General features: G+C 42.4%; 4 protein-coding genes across 4 annotated transcripts; 2 read left to right on the top strand and 2 right to left on the bottom strand.

Moving 5' to 3' along the window:
- Nucleotides 1–1,395: 1,395 nt before the first annotated feature.
- FA14DRAFT_112110 (MFS general substrate transporter) lies at nucleotides 1,396–3,006 on the top strand (the record flags this gene model as incomplete). Its single annotated transcript, XM_025495970.1, has 3 exons — nucleotides 1,396–2,063; nucleotides 2,178–2,795; nucleotides 2,931–3,006. Coding segments are annotated over 3 exons (1,362 nt in total), but the record flags the coding sequence as incomplete, so codon positions are not given.
- An 81-nt stretch (nucleotides 3,007–3,087) lies between these two features.
- On the bottom strand, nucleotides 3,088–6,168 carry FA14DRAFT_127218 (uncharacterized protein; the record flags this gene model as incomplete). The annotated part of the gene is made up of 2 exons (XM_025496784.1): nucleotides 3,088–5,534; nucleotides 5,586–6,168. 2 exons carry the CDS (start codon nucleotides 6,166–6,168, stop codon nucleotides 3,088–3,090), a joined length of 3,030 nt encoding a protein of 1,009 aa, XP_025352709.1.
- Nucleotides 6,169–6,999: 831 nt separating this feature from the next.
- Nucleotides 7,000–10,137, bottom strand: FA14DRAFT_162526 (uncharacterized protein). The gene has a single exon (XM_025499649.1). The coding sequence runs from the start codon at nucleotides 10,038–10,040 to the stop codon at nucleotides 7,500–7,502; it is 2,541 nt and encodes an 846-aa protein (XP_025352708.1). The 5' UTR covers nucleotides 10,041–10,137; the 3' UTR covers nucleotides 7,000–7,499.
- Nucleotides 10,138–10,398: 261 nt separating this feature from the next.
- FA14DRAFT_182311 (uncharacterized protein) lies at nucleotides 10,399–12,302 on the top strand (the record flags this gene model as incomplete). The annotated part of the gene is made up of 2 exons (XM_025501197.1): nucleotides 10,399–10,616; nucleotides 10,682–12,302. 2 exons carry the CDS (start codon nucleotides 10,399–10,401, stop codon nucleotides 12,300–12,302), a joined length of 1,839 nt encoding a protein of 612 aa, XP_025352707.1.
- Nucleotides 12,303–13,165: the final 863 nt, after the last annotated feature.

Below are 13,165 nucleotides of genomic sequence, written 5' to 3'. Positions count from 1 at the left end.
AAGAAGAAGATTCTTGCCCTTTCCATTGTGTCAATCATGCATGCAGAGTAGATAATCAAAGACTGTCAGATGGACTTTCAACGGTGCGATGATGGTTATTTTCTGATAGTCCGTTGGACATGAAAGTGAGTGTATGCATTGGGTCAAGCCTGTCAAATGAGAAGGACGTGCAACATGTCATTTATACGTTGTTCCTGAAAATAACTCTCGACATATGTTCTACCCGTCCATAGAGTTCATTCTGATAGTCCGTTGGACATGAAAGTGAGTGTATGCATTGAGAACTGGACAAAGAGCTTGGCGAGGGAATTCGAGTATTTATTGAAGAGACGGACTTATTTCGAGTGTATATACTGCGGCAGTTTTTCCAAATTCATGCGACCGTTTGCTGGCAGATGCGAAATGGGGGATTGATTTAGTGCAAGCGAATCTTACAGTAGTGACATGTCGAGACCAACTTGTTGGGTCAAGTCTGCTAAATGAGTAGCAAGCGCAACATGTCATTTACACATCTGACCCCGAAACTGACGTTCGCCATATGTTCGACCTATCCATAGAGCCGATTCATCATTCTTGCTCTTTCTTATTTTGTGCATCCCGCGGACATCTTGTTTGAACGCAGACGAGCATCGTTCATTCGACGAAAACGTAAAAGAAGGCTCTTTGGACAGGATAGGGAACGGATATACAAATCGTTCGGCGAGAGTTGTATGGTGAATTCATTTCAGTGCAGGTATTCAGCCTATATGCTATGCTGCGCCGCGCTTCTGGTATACGATTCAGTTGCGCGGATTGAGATCAGGATGGATGAAGTTCCGAATGCCTTTCAAGGCAGTGCATTGTACACGTTTCATCAAGTAGCATTCAGTGCTTGATTCAAGTGTATCTGTTGTGTTGGTCGAGCGGGGCAAACGTTCTTAATGCACGGATGATGCCAAGACCCGTGCACAAAGAACAAATCTCGAGCAAATGCACCTTCGCGATCATATGTATATGCCAACGTGTTCGCGGTTCATCAAAATGAGGCGTACGAAAAGGGGCGATGTCGAGAGGATGAGAGATGATCACCCGGGTACGAGACTGGATTGGCGACCCCATAGATCTATAAATGCACACATGTATTTCCTCTTTTTCGTCAGATTTTGACCCACTTATTTTGTTGAACAAAAGGTACCATTTGATATGGTTTCCACGATTGTTAAAGACCAAAATCATTTGAGGAAGATGAATACGAGTGACGGTGTATCAACATTGGTTCATCCGCCTTCACCAGAAAAAATAGAAAACGAGAACGATTTTCGCGAAATTGACCTGAATACAACAACCAAAAAAGATGATTCGTTGTCCTTCAAGGAAGATATCCGAGTCCATGATGAAGAAAAAGATGACCTCACAAGATCTCTTTATGGTCAAATACTGCGCAGAATAGACGTTCGCCTCTTACCGTTTGCAGTGACTGTCTATTTCTTTTCACAATTGGATAAGCATAACCTCGGTCAAGCGCATGCAAGAGATTTTGATGCGGATTTGCATTTGAAAGGGAACCAATTTGCCGGCCTCTTATCGATATACTTTCCTTGCTATTTGATCCTCCATTATATCTCGGGAATCTTTCTAGCACAATTACGACCTAGACGCTTGATACCCACTACTGTACTTTGGTGTGGTGTGACAACGTTTTGTCTCACATTTTGTACCAATTTCACCCAGATGGCACTTGGACGATTATTATTGGGAATGTTTGAAGGTTCACTTTCGCCTTGTATAACAATCTTATTTGCCAGTTGGTATCCAATGGAAAAGATTGCAACTAGATTGATGTTACTCCATCTTGCATCACCAATTTCTGGCTTAATAGGTGCTTGTGTTACGGCTGGATTCTATCAATTAGACGGAATGGACGGCTTGCAAGGTTGGCAATGGATGTTTTGCGTTGAAGGTCTCACAACGATTCTGATCTCTTTTCCGGGATATTGGCTTTTGCCGAATCTTGTCGAACAAGATGGAGACCGCTTTAAGACGAATGGAGAGAGACAAATACAGAGAGGAAAAAGTCGGGTACCGTGTCTGGTCAAAATCCTTCAAGATTGTCGACCAAGTTCATTTCCTGTTTTGCAACCTTTTCAGAGGAAGATGTGGATCTCTCATCTACATCGTCAATCTGGACCTCTTCGTAGGTTGAATGATTTCACTTGGCATCAAGTTTTACGCCCGTTTACCGAATTAAAGATTTACCTTTATTCTATCACTGCTGCCTCAAGTCAAGTAGCAAGTAGTAATATCGCCAATTTCGGTCCAATGATCATCAAAGAGATGGGTTATGAAGGTGCAAAGATTAACCTTCTAAGCGCTGGTCCATTAGCACTTTCCGTTTTCATCATGCTAATCTGTGCAGTTTTGGCAGATCGAAAAGGGATGAGATCTTCATTGCTTTTGCCGTGTTTGTCGTTGATCACCATTGGCCAATTTTTGATCTTTTTCGATATTCATTCGAAAAGCGTTACTTATGGTGCAATGTATCTAATCGCCGGCTTCAGTGGTCCTTGCAATACCTTAATCACAGTGTGGTGCGCCGGAAATATCGGACCGCAATACACAAAGATGGCGACTTTGGCTCTTTGTCTATTGAGCCACACGTCTGCAACGTTAATCAGTGTTAATCTGTTTCCTCCAACTGATGCCCCTTTGTTTTGGCATGCTCATTTAGCGGGATTGATTTGTATAGTCATCGCAATTGTTTCTGCTTCTTTGTTGACGTTGGTATTGTGGTTCGAGAATCACAAGAGAGAGAAAAAGTTTCCTATCAAATCCATCGATCCATCCATCTTGGCTTCAGCGATGCAAGTTTATCCAGCCCAAGTTCGAGAGGAAGAAGAAAATGAAGTCAAACTTCATCATCAGATTAAACCCTTGACCGATGACGAAGCAAGAGCATTTTGGAATCTAGAACATTTGTCCAATGAGGAATTCGCTCGTCTGGGTGATCGACACCCTGGCATTCGATATATGATATAATAAGGTATAGCTAAAGTACAATGTAACCTGTAATGAAGAGAAAAAAAAGAGTTGTTACATTTCATGATCATTTCATGTATGTTGAACGGGGCGCACAGGATTGTCATCATTTCCAAAATGATAAGAAGATCTAGTCTGAATAAAGCCGTCCTCATCGATCGTGTAAGCACGCTCTTGCGCATCATCTTCGACTTCCAGTTCATTTGGAAGTAAGACAGCTCGATCGATTGCTACTGGTAAACCGCGATGACGACCGCGCAACATTACCGCAATCACCACCAATTTTGACAGTGTATGGAAGCGACCTGATAAGCTGAAATCATCAACCGGTGTTCCGGTACTCAAACCAACAGTACCATAAGCGGACGTTAATTCGAACAAGCACGAAAAGACGGTAAACCATCCATCGGTTGTAGGGTCTTGAATGTTTTCCCTTTCAATGATGCAAACCAGCCAAAGTGCAAATCCTAACCACCACATGTCAAATGCCAATTGACGACGTGCATGTGCAGCAAGATATGTTCCCCAAACACGAGGTCCGCCCATTTCAGGCTCATCTTGCTCGCCCGGTACAGATTCGTTAAAGATACCCAAAGATCTTTCCTCGTACACGTTCGTATTTCGAACTGACATCGCAACAGGATAAGCTGAAATATACATCATGATGATGTATAAAAACTGAACCGCAGGTGCTAATTGTAATAAACTGATAATTTGAAATCCAGCTGCACGGACTGCGATAGATTGAAATAATCCATCAAAGATCCGAACGCCAACGGTCCATGCTTCAATTGTTTCATTACCCAAATCCAAAACTTGAAACATAATCCAATCAAAACAATTGAGAACCAACAAGATGGCAAACAAAAACCAAGTTTGCGCAGAAGGAAAGAGGTAAACGAAACATCTTCTTGGATGATCCAGTAAAAATCGTAAAGTTTCGTATGTTCTACTTTTTTTCGGAACGCATAGAGATAAGATCCAAATCATAAATCGTAGTACGATCGGAAATGCTGTATTGCCGAACAAGATCAAAATTGCGATTGGGATCAACATGAGATATTGATCGTTCAAATTTATCATACTTGTATCAATCAAAGACAGTCCGGTATTGCTGTACGCTGAGATCACTTGAAAGAACCAAAACCAGGTGGTATTTGGCGCATTAACACCTTGTGAAGCGATAACATCATGTACCTTTTGGGCTCCGCTGCTTGCTAGCCATGGTGCGACTAAGATGATCATAAAAATGTTCACCCCGAACCAATAGATCGGAAGTAGCTTTGCCAACATATCGATCGCACGATACTCTACGCCACCCAACTCATCACGTTGAGCTTCGGTCAATTGATGAAAACGTGAATTTCGAGAAACGGTGGCGTCAAAAGTGAGATAAGGCGCCGACCTTGTTATACCACCATCCAAGCCACTTTCGCCCATCGACTGAACGGAAATAAAAGTTGCTGTTCGTGGGATAGTTGTAGACCGTTTGAATCGTTCTTGCACCTGTGGCAGAGCACGTTTGATTGCTGCTCCTGCTAATTCGATCGGTGTTGGAAAACCTCCAAAACCTCTCTCTTTCGAGCTAGTATGCGTTCGTGTGATTGGAATCCCGTTTGCGCCTATTCTTCGTTGACCGCCGTATGTACCTGACCGTTGAGTGATCATAGTAGGTGTACGTTCGAATTCGTTACCGATAGTCGGAGTACGATAGCGCAATGTATGATCATTACTACCGAACGAATGATTATTAGGGCTAAGCGGATTGGCGATGGAACTTGATCTTGCTGCTGCACTACTTGAGGAATGGGCATGTGGTTGCAAAGGAGGTTCAGCAAATTCGATCGTTTGAGCGCGAGGAAACATATCCGTTCGTAAATGAGTTGGTCTAGTAGAATGAATTTCTGATCCATGACGGTGATGGACGTAGTGCAACGGTAAAGGTGGATCGGACTCCCCTCGTGAACGTTGCAGAATGTCAGCATTTTGATGATTGTCAGCGAATCTGGTTCGCATTTGTGATCGTATTGCATCAGCACTATTTGGCGTATTCTTTGGGCTACTTGCTCCGCCGCTTGACTCGAGAGGCACATCATCCTCTCCATTCCTCGATCGAATATCGGAGTGCATCCTTTCTCCCTCTTCTTCGATCAAACTTTCGGGAGATTGTCGTCCAGATGGCGATTGTTGAGTTTGAGAGGAATCGATGATTGAAGCTCGACGTAAATGCGCAGGTGAAAGGCTGGGTTCTGCAATGCGTATATTTGGTACATTTACACTCGCTTCACCATCCGTGATACCATTGTCATCTCCGCTTCCGTTTGTATTTAAGATACCGCCACCGTTGCCGCCATTTGATGCATCAATTCCCGTTTCCGTTCCCCTTTCCGGTTCACCAATTTTATGCGAAATCGCTCCCATAGGATTGATAAGAACGGCAGGTTGATCCATTCTTCTGATCATATCTGCACGTAAAGGACCTTGTTGTTTCTTACGCTGACGTTCCTTCTTTCGAGCTGCTCTTTCGGCTTTTAATTCTGCTTCGGCGAGTTCATCAGTCGAAGCACTACTGCGAGGAGTTAATTTGTTCCTTTTATTTGCTTTATTGTGTAAATGCTGCAGATCGACCTCCTCTTCGTTTGCGGTATCATTGCCTCTCTTTCTCAACCCAAGCAGCCTTTGCAACCTGATCAGTTCTTTTCGCTTTTGCTTTTGATGTGCAAATTCAACATCGTTCATTCGTTGACGAGCTTTTGCGCTCCTTCTGATAATCGTATCAAATTTGACACGAAAAAAGTGTCTTCTGATCCAGATCATCGTGACGGAAACAGCGGTGATATTGCCGATAGCCATCAAAAAGAATAGGATAGCTTGTTGCCATGCTGTCGAAGTGCTAACGTTAATCGTTGCTAATCCTGTAACAGTCATCGCAGAAACGCAAAGGAACAAACAATCGATGAATGCAATCTGGTTCGTATTTGAAGCATAAAAGATTCCAGCAAAGATCAAAGGTGTGAAGGTGAATACCAATAGATGAATTCGATAAAAATTCAAATGTTGCTTGCTAAACGTAGCAATGCAACTGCACCATCGAAGGAAGCCTTTTTTTGGTTTCAAGAAACTTGGCACGGATTTGCGAGCTTTGACTGCCATATTGGAAATAGTTGATTGTCTCCGCTTTAAACCATCATGCTGAGTTTCAACGTTGCTTTGACTTCCTTCTACTCTTCTTTCGTCTGCCGATGAATGCTGACCGCTACTTGGCACTTTTTCCATATCCTCATAACCTGATCCTTCCGAAGGTGAAGTTCCATTATTGGCCGATCTAGATTCGTTTGAACGTTTGCTTTCGAATCTATTCACCTTTGACAGACTTTCTGCCAAAGGATGAGGTTGTGTTATATCGTCATTCGAAAGTCTCTCTTGGTTTTGGGTACTGATTGAATTCTCTCCTCTGCTTTTGCTTAGATCTTTATATGTACTATCCAAAGTATTCGTTCGATCTTCTGTAGAAGCCATCAAGAGCTCCACCGATTTCTTTCGGGCCGAGAAAATGGCGTTACCGAATACTGATAAGCATTCAGAGCGTGGAAAAAAGGAAGAAGAAGCAAAAAGAAGCAGACTTGCCTTTCTATGGTGATGGTGACCAAGAAACAAAGAGATTAAAGACTCAAACTGGACTCCACCTCTTAAATGGTCCTTCCTGCTTTATACCATTCTTTGTCAAACAGAATTGCATTTTTTTTTCTCTTCTCTTTTTCCTGCTTTACACTGCCTAACGCGTGATAAACCCGCTTTTGAGCTGGCGAGGCAAAATTGCAGTGTTTTTAAGTTTATCTCAAAATTTGATTACGATAAAACACTGCCGTGATGGCTATCAAGGGTATTTCCGTTCCGTTTTTACATTATGTCAAGATGCAGTCGGCATGCAGTGCTGCAGCACACACACACACACACACACACGCGCGCGCGTAAGATTTCATTCTTGCTTGCATTTAGATCTGGAGGAGAGGCTTGCATACATAGTAACTATATTTATCCAACAGCGGTGTAATGCATTGAATAGCATTTTTACATCACAAAGGCGTTAGAGCAGTGTCGATTTGTTAATAGTTATAGCTGCAGCAAACGTTGCCCGAACATTTCATTGGCTCAACGCTTGTAATGATAACATCATTCATCCCCATGAGTAACTTCATCTTGAGAACATGTTGAAGATAAGCAATTGACCATCGTATAATAGGTACAACAAACACGAAAGGATAAATTATGAAAGGCAGTGCTGAAAAGTAACACTGCTAATTCGACTTCGGTGATGACATCCTGTGTTGTTTAACCGCAGTAATTTTGATCACACACCAATCAAGAGCATCCATGAATATTCCATTAATACAAACACAACCATTTCGAGCAGGATCGGATAATCTTGTAGTCCATCCGAATAACGTGACAATAATATGCAACAAAGAAAGAATAGTATTCTATCACATGATGTTGCATTTCTCATTTTCTAATGCTAGACCCAATTCTAACATCTCTTCTTTGTGACGATCCCTTTCGTTCTCTTTATCCTTTTCATCCACTTCTTTTGGAAACCAATCACGTAAATAATCCACCATTTCCGCATCCATGTTTCTCTCATCTGCCGATCCGACCGCACCCGGCGCACGACACATCGGACAATCATTCTTTCCTTGCTTTTGCAACTTTACCAAACAACGAATGCAGAACAAATGACCACAGTCCAATTTGATCGGTCTCCATGCAACACCTGTACAGATTGCGCAACTGTAATCGTCAATGCTAGGAAGGATTGGTAAAAGCTCGGTCGTCATGAGTGAAAGGAGGATGTGCGGCAAAGAGGCTGACATGAGAGCTGAAGTTGAAGAAGGCAAAAGAGCAGCCAATGATGGATGAGTAGAAGCTCCATGAGAAGAGATGATGGCATGATTGGAAGCAACACTTTGTTCTGGTATATTGACCAAACTTGAAATTCCCACTCCAGCAGCAGCAGAAGCAGCAGCTTTTCTCATCCTTTCTTCATGTTCGACAAAAATGCCTAAGTCGCTACTTGCCGTTAATGCTGTCCGTTTATCGTGCTTCTTCAATATTTTCCGTGCCGCTTCTATGTTGACCCTTTGGAACTTTTTCACATCCAAAAGGGCCAAATTAAGCTTAATGAAATCTTCCAAAGCAGCAATACTTTTAGCATCCTTCATCGGCAATGCCCCTGCAGTAGTTTTGTTATTTTCACTTTTCCATTTTGTCAACTTGCCGGCAAATTTGCCTTTCTTCTTTTGGACAGAGGCATCTCCTTTCAATTCCTTTTGACTTGCTTCCATCGCAAAAGCTTCAGTATTCCATCCACGTTTTGCCAATTCTTCTGCAAACTTTTTAAGTCTTGCTTCCGTTTCATCAACGCTCAACTCTCCACGATCCTTTTCACGTTGGGATTCAAAGATTTGCAATTCGCACCATAATGAGAAAATTTCACGCCATGCATACAAATCATTCTTGTTTCCGTATGGACTTGCAACTTTGGATACAGCACTACAAAGAGCTTCCGTGCTTCGTTGAAACTCTTTTCTTTGTGTTTCTTGCAAAGAAGAAAGATTACTCAAAGCTCCCGTTAATGTATCAAGGAATTCAGTGTCCGCATTTAAAGGAATGATGATCTCACGCGTGCGTACCCGTTTCTTTCCGCCGTTTTCGTTCGTTGATCTTATGATTGGCGATCTTGGATGTCCTTGCAAAGGTTTGATCGTACTTGATCCAATACTACCACGAGGTGAGTTACCTAGTTCCGTGAACCTTGCGGCATTATCATCATCATTCTCTACTTCCTTATCTGATTCAATTGCGTCATCTTCACTTTCACCTTCCGAATCAGCTTCACCGCCATCATCAACCTCATCATCAGATTGAATGGGTGATTCAACATACAACCGAATCCGAGGAACTGGCTTTTCACTCGTACCTCCTAATTCGTATTCTGCTCTAGCTCTTCTGCCATCCTTGCCCATCACCCATCGTTTCACATGTCCTTTTCCCGATGTCTTCTTTTGCGCAGTTATTCCATCATTCGCTTTGATCGGCAAAGATGCACGTTCTCGCCACGCATGACCACCCCAATCGTGTACACGATCTTTCGCTTTGCTGTTTGCACTCACGTTGCTAGCACGATAAGAATGCATGCCATCTACCGAGCTGTATCGTCTTCGTAATTCTTCCAGTTGTTTTTTTCCCATACGATTTGGTGGTCGGTGATCCGCCGGCTGACCGCTATCATCTCCACTTGTTATTTGACCAGGATACGTATCTGAATGAATGGCAGACCCATCAAAAGAAGTAGATAACGGGGCGCTTTGAGCTGTCGATGGTCGAAGAAATTTTGTGGGATTTGCATCAAGGAATTGCGAATTATTGCTTTTGTCCTCCCTCTCATTCAGAGGTGACTTTTCTCTACGACTTGACCGTCTACGTGCCCTCGAATGTTTAGCATGTGCAATATGCGCAACCCAATCAGCTGCAGGTGAATCTGTATGTTGATTCTTGGAAGTATGACGGAGTAAATCTTTGGCGCATTCATCGCAATCATCCGCGCTACTACCGAGACTGATGTCGTGTGAAGATGAATCTCCTCGTTGTAGATGTCGATAATGATTGATTGAATTAGAAGAATTATTTTCGTTTCTGTCCATAGATGTATCCGAAGGCCGATCGTAAACGTCAAGAATGTTTAATGCGGGTTTATCTCTACTATTTACTTGTTCATTATCATCTTGTAACCTTTCCAAAGGTTCATCTTCGTCCGAGCCACTTTTGACTTCGCTTTCGAGATCTTGCTCACCATTTGGAACAATCAGATCACGTAAGACATCTGCTCCTAAACCTAAAGATTCAAGTTCAGCAACTACGCCATTAATCAATTTCTTTAATTGTTTATATTCGATTGCGCCTTCCCGCCATTCTTTTGGAAAAGAGGGACTTGCCAAAGTTTCCATATACGATTTGCCGAATTTCATGATTTTTGTTAATCTTTCTTGATGCTATAGGGAGATCATAAAGGATATGCTGAAAAGAGAAAAGAAAAGATGATATTGGAAGATGAATAGAATGAAATGATGGCAATGAGATTCCCCTTGTTGTACACGTGCGCTGCGCAAAACATAATCAGGTACACCCCCCATGCATGCACAAGTTAAACTTTTCCACCGGGGCATTAAGGGCAATGAATGATAATGTATTACATTGTAATGTAACTTGACGCGTTGTATGCATGATTGCAAATATCCCCGCGACTTTTTCAACTCTCAAATAAGCGGAAATGGTAAGAATGATATGATGATGTATTAACAATCATCATCCACTATAACAACAATCATGGCTGCAAGTACAAAAGCAGAATCAAATAATCATCATACAATCACGTCTTCATCATCCAAAGGAGGTAATCATAAAACATCGCAAGTTGCTTCTTCGTCAAAATTAACAAATAATGATACACAATCGAACAATAAACGCAGAAAAGTGGGAATGGCTTGCATTTATTGTAGAAGAAGTCATATGACATGCGATGATGGAAGGCCATGCAAAAGATGGTGAGTATAAAATGACTAAATGTGGATAGCATATGATTAACTTATAATTCAAAACTTGGATGCAGTATCAAACGTGATATAGGACATCTTTGTCACGACGAAACAACCAATCGAAACGCTTCCTCTTCTAATGCAGCCCGAAGGAGTAGTAGTATTATCAGTAATAATTCAACTCCAACTTCTAAACCTTTAGTAAATCCATCTCCAAATCGACAAGGATCAAATCGACCAAATGCTCAACCCTTACCTCCATCTGCAATTGTGAACGTATTGGGAGGCAGTACGAATGGAGCAGATCCAATGCTGAACGGCGGAAGTATGACACCAATTGACGTCGGAAATGGTCTTCAACAATTACCACAAATGCGTATGGCTTTACCGAATGAAATGATGAATAGCGCTATACCGTCTGTGACGCCAAATTGGGCAGCAGCGTCTATGCTAGGAGGAGCAAGCTTCTTAGGCTTGGGAGGAGGGGACCTTGCAGGTGCAGGAAACGGATATTCAGCCAACGGGGATGCAGCAGGTGGTAATGAATATAACATCTTGAGCGAATTTCTTGAATCGCTAGATGGTCAGAATGGCATGCCTTCAACTCCTATGCCAGCATCGAACCCTATGAATCAAAATCAATCATTATCGTCAAACCTGGCCGGGAAACGGGATGAAATCGATCAAAGCGATGTTGGACAAACTGATGAAGTTAACGCAACAAACGGTTCAAATACAGGAACGGGTGTCCAGGCAACGCAAGCCTTGCACCGTAATAGGGATCGCCGAGCAAGCTTAGCGGATACGTCAGTTCTCGTCGCTGGTGCCAATAAAGCAGATACATTCTTTTTGACCGCAGCTGATCAAAAGGATGGAACGCGAGACGAACGATTAGGACGTGTGATTCAAGCGAAATTGGATGCAGGCCTTTTGCGACCATACAATCATGTCAATGGATATGCTCGATTGAATAGGTGGATGGAACAAAATTGTTCACAATCTAGCAGAAGAAGGATATTGAAGCCAATTTCGATCTTTCGACCCGCTTTTCGAGCAGTGGCTCAGAGGTTGACAAATGTTGATCTGATCTTCATCGAAGAGGCTTTCGAGCGTCTTTTGTTAGATTATGATCGCGTCTTTTCAACACAAGGGATACCTGCTTGTCTTTGGAGAAGGACAGGTGAAATCTACAAAGGTAATAAAGAATTCGCCGATTTGGTAGGCGTAAACTTTGATGAACTACGTGAAGGATGTTGTACGATTTATGAATTGATGCAAGAAGAAAGTGCAGTAAATTACTGGGAAAAGTATGGTGCGGTCTGCTTTGATCCCGGTCAAAAAGCAGTGCTGACAAGTTGCATTTTACGTACAAATCAAAGAAAGAAGAATAGCAGAAGTGGGACTTTGAGCACATCTATCTCAAACAATGCAACTCCAGTGGTCGGAATGACCAGAACGTCGTCTTTAACGAATCAAGAGTCAAAATCAACGAATGTACGATGTGATCTGGCGAAAGAGAACACTGCAACAGCAAACAAAGCCGATCAAACGCATTCCATAATCGAAGAAGGCATTGAAGCGCCAAAAGCCATCGAGGATGAATATCTATCTTGCTGTTTCTCTTTCACGATTCGACGTGATGCTTGGGGCATTCCTTATGCAATTGTTGGTAACTTTCTTCCTCTCGATCGTTAGTAAACTGCTACTATTATCAGGATCGATCAATTTTGTTCATGGGAAGTACAAAGTCAAGAAGAGACTGTAGTCTAAATATTGAGAGAAGGATTGCAATGAAAATCTTCTTTATCCAACACAAAGCTACCATGTAGAATAACTTTTTGCAGATTATGGCCTTGACGTCGATGATGATGTCGAAAACAAGACCTTCATTGCAACTTCAAGTGATGCCTCTCAAATAACAACAGTCATGCTGCTCAATTGCAAGCCTTAAAGACACACAACGCTAAACGATGGCAATTTTGACAGGTACAGGTGAGGGGCAAATGTATATGCTGGCAAGAATGACGCCATGTCGATCATATCGTTCTTTCTCGTAGATTGATATGTCACGTAAGCAAAAGCACAAAAGGCTGAGGCGCCGCGCCGGCAGAGAGGACAAGTCGGTGGATTATGCCCTGTCACGCTTCCTTCGCTTCTCAATGCATACACTCTCTTTCATGTCCAACGGTCTATCCCAAGATAACCATCATCGCACCGTTGAAAGTTCATCTGACAGTCTTTGATTATCTACTCTGCATGCATGATTGACACAATGGAAAGGGCAAGAATCTTTTCTTCAACTCTATGGACGGGTACAACATATGTGGAAAGTTAATTTCAGAACCAACGTGTAAATGACATGTTGCACGTCCTTCTCATTTGACAGGCTTGACCCAATGCATACACTCACTTTCATGTCCAACGGACTATCCCAAAATAACCATCATCGCACCGTTGAAAGTCCATCTGACAGTCTTTGATTATCTACTCTGCATGCATGATTGACACAATGGAAAGGGCAAGAATCTTCTTCTTCAACTCTATGGACGGGTAGAACA

The sequence above is a fragment of the Meira miltonrushii genome, assembly GCF_003144205.1.
Source record: "Meira miltonrushii strain MCA 3882 unplaced genomic scaffold FA14scaffold_5, whole genome shotgun sequence".
Classification (NCBI taxonomy): domain Eukaryota; kingdom Fungi; phylum Basidiomycota; class Exobasidiomycetes; order Exobasidiales; family Brachybasidiaceae; genus Meira; species Meira miltonrushii.
Note: the sequence above shows the minus strand (reverse complement) of the source record. Positions and strands in the feature narration are given on the sequence as shown.

Bases quoted from the DNA above. Each gene is read 5' to 3' on its own strand.
- FA14DRAFT_162526 (XM_025499649.1), bottom strand. From the start codon at position 10,040: ATGAAATTCGGCAAATCGTATATGGAAACTTTGGCAAGTCCCTCTTTT.